Genomic DNA, 12,154 nt, shown 5'->3' with positions numbered 1-12,154 from the left:
AAATAAAATACGAAAAACATACTTTACTGACAGTAATATACATTATTTGTGAAAGTTTAGTACACTGTTGTTGCTGATTGAAAATGCCGATATTCTTGATTGATAGACAAAAGGAAATTACGTTAGCATACACGCCGAAGTCGCCGATGTACGTCACGCACAATGAAGAAGTTACAGCGGAAACAGGAGCGAAAAAAGCACGGGGCCAACCTTAGCGGGCTGCGCCGCAAGGACTCGTGTAAACACGCGCCTCGCTTCATCGCATCTATCAGAACATCGTTTACCATCCAGCGAAAGGTACTATTGGATTGATTAGCTCGGCCTTTTCAGGCTTCATATTATATATATATTGTTTGGCTGCAGGACAGTTAGTTTAATTGGATTCGGAAGGAACAAGACATGAACGTGTCAAAGCGATTTGGCATTGTAGCAGTTGTAACAATACTGGTCATTGCAACAAATGCACTTTTAGCAGCAGGTAAGCATGTGAAAGTATTTCAGTTGCGTGCCTATTCTTGCAATTGCTGTTTGTTTAAATACCTTCTGCTTGTTATTTTCGGACCTAATGTCTGACTTTTGTGCAAAATAAGATTGGTGTGTATAATAAGAATCGCCTTTATGTGACGATGCTTTATTTTTTTCGATTTCAGGCTTCAGTGAAAACACAACTACATCTGCATACGGTTATGACAGTTACGATTACAACGTAAATACAACTACTACAGAAACTGGTAGTGGAGATTTTAGTGGCGAAAACACGGACGACGAAGATGACGAATACGTCTTTGAGTACACACCTGTCGACTACGATCCAAGTGGGTATAGTATGGCCACCGGTTAAAGTGTTCTTAAGCCTCATACAATAGAAGTCAGAAGCGGATAAGCTAAAGTGAAATGCCTTATGGCTGGCCTGTGTATTACGGTTTATACATAACACGCATGTACTCTTGTTTTCACCAGGGAACTTAGGACCGTCGCCTATTAATATGACCTGTAGAAAGTGTTGAATAACAGCCAACAAGCCTAAGAATGGTTTTCATTTAGATCTACCTTCAATAAAATAGTCATAATTTATACGATACTATTCAATCTGCGGCACGTTATTTTTACGGGTGGCAAAACGTGAAAACTTTGTTGCATACATTTTAGTGTCGTCATAACATTATGCAACATTCACTTCCTTGAAAGGTCTCTGGTACACCTGACTTATTTTTAGGGCCCAAGAGTTTCGATCAACACTATTGTGGCCATGAGTGCAAACTAATTGTACAAATGTTTTGCACAAAAGAATTAAGTAAAATTGCAGTCTTATAGCTTACAATCTATATGTGCTGCAGCCATATATGAAGACAAGCTGAACAAGAAGTTTAAAAACAGCATCTTCAAGTCGGGATGGTTTTCGTGCGATACCAACCGTAAAACAATCAGCAAAGACAAAGTTTGCAATGGAATTCGTGATTGTCATGACTGTTCAGACGAGCAAAACTGCACGAGCACTTCAAGGAATTTCTTTTACTGCTACGGCAAAGGTTTGAATGGGCGGAAATCCCGTGAACGTACATCACACGCACTCACGTGGAATTACTCACTATTGAATTTCATAAGCAGTAAAACGATATAATAAATAGCCTCATAGTGACCCACTGTTGAAATAGTTCACCAACTTCAGCATAATTGAAACTTCCCCTTTATGCTAATGAAACGATACCCATTCAAATATAGTTAAATTCTTGTATTGGTTTAAATGTGTAGAAAAACATACACAACTTCATTATTTTTGTTTTCTGCAGGTAATCCACCTTCCACTGTGCCGTTCTTCTACAGTGATTTCAACCCAATGTGTATTCCTCGCTTCCAGTTCTGTGATGGCCAACCAGATTGTCTTAACGGGGCTGATGAAATCCAGACAGGGCCGGGGTTCAAGTGTGCAGTCAAGGATCAATTTCGAACTTGTCTGTTACCGGAAGACATGGTTTGTGACGATTACCAGGACTGCGAGGACCGATCTGATTCATGCAGCGAACTGCCTAATCCAACAACACCGGTCACTGATTTCAAAGCCGCAGGCAACACGCAGAGGAAATTCTTTCGGTGTTTGGGTGGCACAACTACCGTCTTTCAACACCAGGTTTTTCTTCACTTCCTATGTAGATTATATGCATATCAAACAAACAAACAAACAAACAAACAAACAAACAAATGTTTTTTTTAAATCGTCAGTCGAGCTAATACACAATAACAACCTCGTGATACAATTGTTTTGTATAGTTAGGTTAACTGATCCTCGTGAGGCAACTGTGTCATGTATATTATAGACATCAAAGTCAATTTATGACAATTTATGTTTTGCAATGGATCGATTGTGAAGATTGCCCAGACATAATATTTAGATAAATTCAACATAAAACCACATAATTGCTTCGATTGTATAGTTATACCACAGCAGCTCAATTAAATTTAACAGATTTCACCGTCTAACTTCCAAATCGGCCTATAATTAAACATAAATTTCAGTCTGAGTCCTTGGTATTGTAATTTAGGGATGGAAGCCACGTATGGAATGCAAAACCCAGTGCGCTTTATCCAAATAGTAATTGTATAGTATCTCTGCGCCAAAGCTGTTTCCTCCAATTTGCATTCAATAACTTTTGTCCACACACGTTTTTAAACGCCCCGATTATTTGTTGCAGGTGTGCGATGACATCATCGACTGTCCAGATATGTCGGACGAGTGCTTATGTCGTCATCCAGGATCCCCGGCTGTAAACAAACTGTGCGAAAGTTTCTGCTGGAACCAAATATGGAAAGACTCGGGCGCAAGCGGTCGATCTTGTAAGCAATGCGACATTGGAGAAACACTTTCTCTCCTGGGAATTGACCAGGATACATTTGCTGGCAGCGACACGGAACAGAATTTGACATGTGTCAAGCCGGTCGATGTGTGCTTAACCGGAGTGAAAGACCACCGCGACGTTTGTGAGCCGAAATCCGAGGTAGGTCTGCATTACAAATGTGTTTCGCATTATGGGTGACGACCTATTTGATTAGGGAAGTGTTATCATAGACTACAGAAGCGTTGGAAAACAAAAGCCTGCTTTAACTCACGAATGAAAGGGTATAGGCGAAAAATCGTAACCAGGTGTATTTTCCGCACTATAAATCAAACTGACGCCGTCCAAACAGCCAGATTACACCTGGCAAACGTAAAGGAAAGTAAATGAAGGGAAAGTGTTACCCAAGAGGAAACCACGCAATCCCCTATGTCGCCATAAATTATTTATGATTGTGAGGTGACGTCTCTGACCAAAGTTACCGCAGGTCTTTGATGAATGACGTTGCTTTTGTTTTTCTGTACACTTGTAAGCATGTGGTCATAGTTTCCAAATTTAAAATATGAGGTCATAGCACTAGTAACAGATCCAATAACCGCTTGCCTTCTTAAGTTACTTTAGGGAAGGGAAATACCTTATAAATAGCGTAATGACTAACTATTGATGATTAATCACAAATCAGATTCACCTGCAGTTGTAAGAATTTTGTTCTTTTCCGGATTGTGGATAGAGTTTACCGTGCGAACACCAGCGTGTTTCCTAAACTTGATACAAGGCATCAGACCCGGCTCATCGACTTTCTGGTGAAATGAAAGCATTGTTTTGCAGCCACCCGATGCATTCGTCAAGTGTTTGAGTCTTGACGGTTCGTTCCGAACAATCAATGCTCGAATGTGTGACGCAAGACCAGAATGTTTTTTCGGGGAGGACGAATGTGTACCTGCTTGCAACGCCACAAACAATTTATTTTGTCAACTTCTGGTGCCAGATTATGGGTTTCGCTGTGGCAATCAAGTAAGTATGATCAATTTCTTTCAAGTCACCTCAAGTTCTATAAATCGAATAAAACGCAGTTATGATTTCAGTGCCTGACAATGAGTAATTTATAAACTACAAGTGTTCATGCATCTTTTCACACGTTAAAACAAAGCACTGTCGCGCAAAACGGCAAACTAACACCTTTTTATCTCTTTACATAATTTGTCTTTCAGAAATAAGGATGGCAACCGGTGCTGGCAACTTGTTCGTTGATTGTAACTTTGCATAGACTAGAGGCTGGCATGGTTGCCTTAAACGCGGTTAAAATGATATCCTGTTTACGTGTTGATTTTGGCATTGAACAGGCAGGCGCGCTACAAACAATTAATCCACAGAAAAGTCTTCGCGGGGTTGTTTGGGCTTTATGTGCTTATAAGCAACTTCCTCTTTTTGATAGAGTGCAGACGGAGTTTTAGGTGATCGAACGACTGTTCGACCGTGTGACGGTGAACCACAATGCGCAAACTCTACTGACGAGATGTATTGTCCGACGAGGCTTCCTTGTTTGTTAGGTAAGTACATACGTTTCTGGATTCGACCGAAACCCAACTAAGAATGTAGTGTGTTTGCACAGCGGCCACCACAGGTTGATTTTCACGTTCCTGTGCGTGCGAATACAGTAAAATCCAATATATCTCGTTCAGCGAGCAAACAACTTTCACAACCAATTACCTTAAAACAAACAAGTTTCAACCCCACGGTTTTGCCAAAAGCTGACCTTGCCGCAGACATTTTTTGACAAAAAGACCAAAACAAGGCTCCTGTGGTCAAGAAAGTCAGGTTTTGGTCACAATAATAAGCACCGTTAGACGACGTTATGTTCGACTTGAGTTTGGTTTGAATCCTTCACTTCCAAATATTATAACCATTTAAAAAAACAGATCCTTAATTAAAAAAACTTTTATTAGATGACAGTGAAGGATCAACTGACATTTCAAGTCACATGCATACATTTGATATCCTTCAACTTTGCGACGGCCACGCTGATTGTCAAAATAAAGCCGACGAGCTGCCGAGTGTGTGTGGCGTCAAGCGTGACACTCCCTGTGACGTAAAAGGCGACAAACCGTGCGAAGAGAAAAGTAGCGACTGTCCAACTTTCCAGGACTTTTATGGTTCGGACGATCCGTCTTTCAAGTGGCATCTAAACGTGGAGAATGAACCAAGCGACAATGTTATCCTGCAGGTGGGACAACTAAATCCTATTCACTTACAAAGTGCATGCGACATTTAACAAAAACTCATATGACATGGGTGTGTATATACTAAACAAAACTTAAAGTATGTTGGTATAAGAAAACCAACTGCAGTGACGCATGTTTGTACAAGGCCACACATTTGGGTGGTCCTGTGTTGCAATTATTACAAAACTTGAAAAAAATGCTTGTAATTGAATTACACATGACTCATGGTAGCCTATTTGTTTGTGTTTCCAGTACGGAATTCTCGTCCTGTCGGCGTGTGCAGTGGTTGGAAACTTATACGGCTTGACGGTGGCACTCATAAACTCACTTTACATACTGAGAAGGGAGAGGTCGTGTTTGGTGACGTTCCTTCGCGAAAGCGTCATGTTCACCAGTATCGCAACGGCAAAAATGATGTTGTGCGCGTGTTTCGCATACACACTCTTGCGCAGTTCAAAAACTCAAACACAAAGCTGCCTAGAAAACCTCGAATGGCGGATCAGCAGTCCATGTCAGATCAGTGGTATTATGACGCTCATCTCAGTCACTTTACCATGGATTATTTTGACTTGCTTCGCATCTATGATATCATGTCGACGCGAAATTGCAACTCGGAAGTCAATGAGTAAATCACCGTCAGTTCGATTTGTAAGCAAAACTGCCAGTTGCCTGCTTACCTTACTGATGTGGATTTTATGCTGGGCACCGCTGGCTTTCATCGCTGTTACAGTGACCTCGCGTGGTGAGTCACATGCGTGGGTGAAAACTAATGCGTTGGCTGATAATTTGTTTGGAAACATCATCGATCAAACAAGCGCTCGCATCTTTTCTGAGCGGGTAATCACCATGAGCGGCAATATAACCCCCACTGAACTTTCTCTTTTTACGTGGTCCAAGTTCGCTGACGTCATATCCGATAAGGCACCGTCATTAGGGTTTTCAATTATCGGCGAGTTTGGTTATTATTCGCTAAGTGAATTTTGTCTGCCCATGTTCTTCGCTCGACCCACATTCAACCAAAGCACTTGGAGCATGTTCTCGTTTTGTTTCGTGGTGATCACGTGCGTGCTATCGCTCTACGTCACAGCACGAATCGTCTATGCGTTGGTTATTCCAAAACGAAGTGACGAAAACGAATTCAACCTTTCACAAGCGTCAACTACTTTATCCTCCATCGCCCACTTTTCGGTAGCTGAAATTCTAACTTGGACTCCAATTATTGTGATGTACTTTGTAAAACTGATGTGGCCCAATGCTGTTAGTGATGTTGTGTATCAAGGAGTGGTGGTTGCCCTTTTTTCACTGAACAGTGGCGTGGCTTGTGTATATATTCACGTCAGAAAACGTCGTATTCGATTTCAAGTATGTTCCCCAGATGAAGTTGAGGCTGATACGACTGTTGCATTTGCGGCAAAACCTGAAACATTTGTTCACAAAATTTCGGATATCTCTGAAGAATTTCCTCTAAGGGAAGCTAGTATATCCTGATATTCTGCGTACTTTTTTATTATTGTAAGGCTAAGCTGGTCTCCATACAACATGGTATGAAACGTTATTCATCCTAACCGCTGCCCCGATGCCATGTTTTCGCTTGTCAACTGACTTACTTTTAGTTTGCATTTTACGCATTTGTTTTTTATTTATCATTGTTATTTCTTTTTATTTATGCCGAATTTTGAAACTTTTGATTTTTTTTTTGAAAAAAGTAGTAACCTATTGTATGTCCTTTGGAATGAAGGCGCAACAGTTGTCCGAAAATTATTACGGCTGCAGTTACACCCTTATTTGCGAGTAAATCAAATTTAAAACTCACGTTGAACTGAAATCAAAAAGGAAAAACCAAATATACAAGTTTGCACGCGCGATGCTTTATTTCCAAAAAAAGTCTCAATGCGAGTGTTTCAACGGAAGTAGAAAATTCACAGGCAAAGGCGGTGAAAATGTAAACATATACGCGCCAATCCCAATCAATTTGAGGGGTTGTGACAAAGAAAAGTGAAAAACATTGCTGTACCCAAGCACACCGGCCCATGCACAAGTGGTTATTACAGCAGCTCGCTTCAGCAAGCCACCCGAGTTACATTTTTGATTGACACTGCATTGGAACAAAGTGGAGAAGCAGCACTGCCAGGACAAAGATCTTCTTGCCTCGAACATTTCGAACTTGTGTCATAACACGAAATACTTTTTAATTGTCTGATGATAAGTGACACGATTAAGATCACATTTAAGGACTGTAAAACAATTTTAGATTTGTACTTTGAAATCAGTAAATGAAAATTTTTTAACCCAAATTTCTAGTCCAATAAATTAATCTACAGAAGATAATTCATTCCACATGAATAAATACGTGATTTTTACGATTGTACAGTTCAGTGATATACATTTAGTTTAAATAGCAAAACCGTTTGTGTAAATAAGCAAGTTTTTGTCCAACACACCAAGGAACATGGACAAATAGTTCAAATCACCACAGAAATGTAGGAAAAGTTTCGGTCAAAATCAGGACAAAAAGGTTTTGAGTCAATACGAATACTGAAAAGGCGAGTGTTGTGTTTGCATAATTGACTCGCTTATATAAACCGCCACGGGAAAAAATACTTGACTGCAAGTTAAAATACAAAACAATTCTATAACTCTTGTGGTGGTTCAGTTCTGCCCGCAGGGGGCGATAGGTCGCGTAAAAGACACTGGAGAAAATGTGGAAGCCTTCAAGAACAGACAAGTACAAGTAGAAATATTTCACGTATTCTAAGCGCAATTTATTACAACAATATACAAACCGTGTTTGGTCGGAAGGGGCGTGATAAAAAAACGCAAAAAGTTACTGGCCTAATTTCTTAAGCGATCGCTCGATACTGAGCCGATGTCCCATGCGCTTAATACCAAGTTCTTGCAACTCGTCTTTTCCCAGCTCCGGCAAATGACTTCCGTCGATTTCATTTTCGGCAAACGCGTCTACGTATTGACCAAGACCGAGGTCCTGCAGCCACGCGCTGACCTCATCAACCGTCCATGATGTCACCGACTTGCCTTCGTAACTGGGTTTCGCTGCGGGTTTGGCTTCAGAGACCGCCACTGGAGGCGCAGCGGGCGTAACTTTGGCCGGTTCACTTTGACTGACTTCGTTTTGCGGCGGAGTTTTTTCTACAGCGGGTTTCGCTGGTTTCGGATGAGTCGCAGGTGTGGGTAATCCCCCGAATTGCACCTTGGTCAAACCAGCAACTGTCTTCGACGGCGCTTCACTGGAATGTTTGTTTTTACGTAGCACGTCGAGGTACATGTTTCCCGATGTTCCGTTCGATTCTGTGTTTGGTTTTGAATCGTAGCAAAGCGAAACTCCCACGTCAGATCCGTCTTCTGACGAAATAGTGGAGTGACTTGAAACGACCGAAATTGTTTCAATATTGGTTTTACCATCGTTGTGCATGTGACGAGCCGGTCCAATGTCATCCACACCCGAATCAGCATTACTGACGCTGTCGACACCGTTAACTGATGTGTTCGTGTAACCTTCCGATGAAATTGCAGAATGATTTGATTGATCTGTTTGCAGAAAAAAGGTTTTTGAATAAGATGGATAAATGTTCGGTTATCATGGTTCCAAACGATTAAAACTGTGTTGGACAAAATAACAACTATTGTCTTTTAAAAGAGGCAACTTTTAGTTCAAAAAATAACATTGACATATTGTTTGTTACCGAAAAAAGGCCCAAAGAGCTTTTTTAAAACAAAGTAAAAACAGGGAAATGTTACCTTTAAACTTGGAAGGAGCTGACGGCGGTGGCAAGGAACCTAAAATGTAAGAAAATGGTTTAAAATTTGACCACTAGGTAAAATACATTGCAACCAACAGCAATTCGCGAGAAAGCTTTAATTGGACATAAGTACAAATTTCTAACTAAATAACGCCAACCTGTAAATGCAGATGGTGGTGGGATGTCTGAAGGAGAGGGAGAGTTCAGCATCGCATCTGGAGGAGGAGGGAGTGAAAGCATTTGATCATAGTTGGAACTATTTGGTGTGTCGTGATGTTCGTAGGTTGGAGGTGGGGGAAGAATGTAGTTGGGAGATTTGCCACCCGTGTCACTAGGTGGCGTTGGTGGTGGCGGAGGAAGTGTAACAGGTGTTCTGGTGAAATGAATATATGTTTAATGTCAAGGTGGTAAAACAAAGATACTAAGACTTATTCTACATTAAAAAAATACCCAATTGGCTGCCTTTTTTAGTAAAACTTTCCTAAAAGCATAATTATTAATTTACACAACAGCGGCTGCAATTAGCAACGCTAACCCAGGTTGATTGTGTGACTAATATTGCCAAGTGACATATATTTTTTGTTTTACCCTGATCTCTGGAGAGCTTCAGAACGTTTCTCTTCTCCTGATGCTCTACGAAGTGCGTTGTTAAATGACGAAGGTTTCACAAGATTAGTGCTTTCAACCTTTCCACCACTAGAGGCGGCAGATGTTTGCTGCGCAGTAGCCTTCTTGGCCGCTAGAGCGAGCGCAAGAGCAGGTGAAGGACTGCTTGATACTGGAGGTGGTTGTTGCTCAACAGTCTGCAAATATTTAAATAAAGGTAAAAATATGTATGTTACGCAATTATTAAGTAACGCAGCGCGCTACGTTGGGGGTTTAGAACGGCAACTCATTACACGATAAAACAATAATCGGCGAAACTACATGAAGACTTGTAACAAAAAAGTACAATACATTTATTCGCCGTCAAACACTTAAGTTACTATTCCCAAGAACCAACCTACATGTATCGACTTAAATTGAACTTCTCCAAATAAAACTACATAAGCTACGTATGACAAACTGAGCATAAGCACAAACCTTGTTAACTTTGGGCTGAGTAACTTCCGGTTTTCGCTCAGGTTTAGGTTTCGGAGCAACACTTGGTCCTTTGTGACCCGTGGGTGTGGTCGCTGTGGGTATTCCCCCATCCTGCGAAGAATCGCTGGTTCTTCTTTGGGCAGCGGCGGCGATTGCAGCTGCGAAACCGGACATCTCGGGGCGCAAAGGTTGTTTGATGACAGGGGTTGTCCGAACACTAAACAAAATGACAAAAAGGTTTAGCAAACTCGAACTTTAAAGGACAATATTTTACTGCAGTTGTACAATATTTAGTTAATTTCGTAAAAGTTAATCTCTTGTTTGTCAAAAGTGATTGTATTTAGTCGATTTCTTGATACTTTAGGAAAATAGTTGAACATGTTTTTAGTAAAACCAGCTAGTGTAAAAGCGATGTTGTATTTTAAGAAGTATATATTTTTCAAGAAAAAAATACGTAATACAATAATGGGCAAGTCTCAAGTCCACAGTAAATTAAAAAAGAAAAATCTTTCACCTTCCGAATGATTGTGGGTGAGTTGTTGTGGGTGACGGAGATGGGGTTCGCGCAAAGGAAGTCCCTGAAACAGGGGGCGCACTTGTTCCACTTTTTTGGGTGGGATCCTCCCTAATGCTTCCTGTTAACTTGCTATTCCTCCGCTGAGGGGGTGCGGGAGGGGGTTTCCGTGAAGTCACTTTAATAAATGTTTTTTTGACATAAAACAAGTGCAACTTATGTAGGAAACAGAAGTCAGCGTTTAATTTATTCCATAGAGTTGGCAAAAACATACTTGATGTCTGTTAACATACTTGATGTCTGTTTTTAGTAAACTCTGACAAATTTAGCTTAAACTTAAAGGTTTTATTCTTGCAAGATTATGCTGGACATGCAAACTCTGTTAACCCATAGTGTTGCGTCAACATGTAACGTAACTGCACAGAAATATGCTGACATTTAACGAAAAACTAACGTATCTTTTCATAGGAAACTGCGGCTTGTGCTTACCTGACAACACAGGAGTTGAAGTTTGCCGATTTAGCGAATGACTCGGCCCAATTGTTCGCGGTTGTGAATTGGTGTGTTCTGTATGATTGTTATCCATGTACTTGTTGTGACCAAATGTGCTGGCAACATGTGGTTTAGGGTTGTGTTGGTGTAAGGCAACGGTCGCCGGATGAACAGGACTCGTTGAGCCGTTGCGTGACATATCCTCGACAACCACGTCTAAAATGAGACATTTCAGTCAATAAATTGTCAATTTATCACAGCAAGCATTTGTTTCGTTGAAATTGGCCAGCTTTCTGTTCGTTGTTTTGTTAAAAACGACGAAAAATACAAGTATCTAACATCTATCAACACCTTATTCAAACTGATGCTTATTCTTTGGTAATATTTAACAACTACCAGTTGGATTAAACTAAATGAACAAACACAATAAAAAAAAACTTCTCCCCTCAGGTTTTAATTAATCTTTACACTCAGTGACCTCACGTGTACAACAATATAACTTTGACACATTGGTTGTTAATAAATGCACTATGAAAACTTTTATATACATCCTCTCTTTCCAAAGTTAAATAACACATCTTCACACGGTATACGTTGTCTTATGTTACAAAACAAAAGCCCCCAGGCATTTGACATATAATGTCAAGATGGAAAAGTTGTTTCATACGAAAATTTGGATTTCAGTATAGGACGATTAGTCATTACTTCTGGCCAGACCCAAATTACCTCTCGGCAGTACAGGAAACATTACAGAACGATTGTGTTTCCGGGATAGCATTGTGTCTTAAACTTTCCCAGCAGTACAAGTTAAATACCAAAAACCAAACCAACCAAGTGTTCAAGCAAGCTCTGACATTGACTGAAAATTCCAAACAACAGACTTAAATCAGGCTGGACATAAAATAAACAACAGATTTTTCAAAAATAAACAAATCTTTGTTCCTACGAAAGATTTAGATTTTGTTTAGCGCAACGTCAGTTCATATGCGCGGTTATTGTTATTCGAATTGTATAGACTGGCGCTTATGTCTAAGATCACGTATAAGATGGGGCGTTACGACTTTCCGGCCAAAATACTTACAAGGCCATATCGATAAGCAAATTAACGAAGCCAATAAAACAATTAATATTTGACGCCCCTAAAACAATATCTTAAACAAAACCAACTTTGAAATACAATCAAACAGGCGACCTAATGGCTTTAGATATATATTTTGTCTTTTGTACCACAGCAATCGTTGCCAAACTGCATGA

At 40.4% G+C, this 12,154-nt stretch overlaps 2 protein-coding genes across 4 annotated transcripts in view; one reads left to right on the top strand and one right to left on the bottom strand.

Moving 5' to 3' along the window:
* The first annotated feature begins 230 nt into the window (after nucleotides 1-230).
* LOC145237114 (uncharacterized) lies at nucleotides 231-6,865 on the top strand. The gene is made up of 10 exons (XM_080099866.1): nucleotides 231-297; nucleotides 364-478; nucleotides 651-815; nucleotides 1,338-1,529; nucleotides 1,791-2,128; nucleotides 2,691-2,993; nucleotides 3,660-3,845; nucleotides 4,267-4,381; nucleotides 4,778-5,055; nucleotides 5,306-6,865. Exons 2-10 carry the CDS (start codon nucleotides 400-402, stop codon nucleotides 6,539-6,541), a joined length of 2,892 nt encoding a protein of 963 aa, XP_079955992.1. The 5' UTR covers nucleotides 231-297; nucleotides 364-399; the 3' UTR covers nucleotides 6,542-6,865.
* A 34-nt stretch (nucleotides 6,866-6,899) lies between these two features.
* Nucleotides 6,900-12,154, bottom strand: part of LOC145237112 (uncharacterized) — a 30,825-nt gene continuing 25,570 nt past the window's right edge. For 2 of the 3 annotated variants that reach the window (XM_080099863.1, XM_080099864.1), the window contains exons 24-30: nucleotides 10,898-11,116; nucleotides 10,409-10,586; nucleotides 9,895-10,111; nucleotides 9,400-9,614; nucleotides 8,970-9,184; nucleotides 8,810-8,848; nucleotides 6,900-8,599 (exon numbers count right to left, since the gene is read on the bottom strand). In XM_080099863.1, coding sequence (XP_079955989.1) covers nucleotides 7,878-8,599; nucleotides 8,810-8,848; nucleotides 8,970-9,184; nucleotides 9,400-9,614; nucleotides 9,895-10,111; nucleotides 10,409-10,586; nucleotides 10,898-11,116 — 1,805 coding nt within the window. In that variant the 3' untranslated portion in view covers nucleotides 6,900-7,877. The remainder of the gene's footprint in view (nucleotides 8,600-8,809; nucleotides 8,849-8,969; nucleotides 9,185-9,399; nucleotides 9,615-9,894; nucleotides 10,112-10,408; nucleotides 10,587-10,897; nucleotides 11,117-12,154) is intronic. The other variant, XM_080099865.1, reaches the window with a different exon arrangement.

The sequence above is a fragment of the Phallusia mammillata genome, chromosome 7 (assembly GCF_965637545.1).
Source record: "Phallusia mammillata chromosome 7, kaPhaMamm4.hap1.1, whole genome shotgun sequence".
In the NCBI taxonomy this organism is placed as follows: domain Eukaryota; kingdom Metazoa; phylum Chordata; class Ascidiacea; order Phlebobranchia; family Ascidiidae; genus Phallusia; species Phallusia mammillata.
This window is presented reverse-complemented; position numbering and strand designations above follow the sequence as displayed.

Excerpts from the sequence above, each read along its gene's own strand:
- LOC145237114 (XM_080099866.1), top strand. The coding sequence starts at position 400 with ATGAACGTGTCAAAGCGATTTGGCATTGTAGCAGTTGTAACAATACTG. Across the intron at positions 479-650 it reads AAATGCACTTTTAGCAGCAG|GCTTCAGTGAAAACACAACT; the intron begins GTAAGCATGTGA and ends TTTCGATTTCAG. Across the intron at positions 4,382-4,777 it reads GAGGCTTCCTTGTTTGTTAG|ATGACAGTGAAGGATCAACT; the intron begins GTAAGTACATAC and ends AACTTTTATTAG.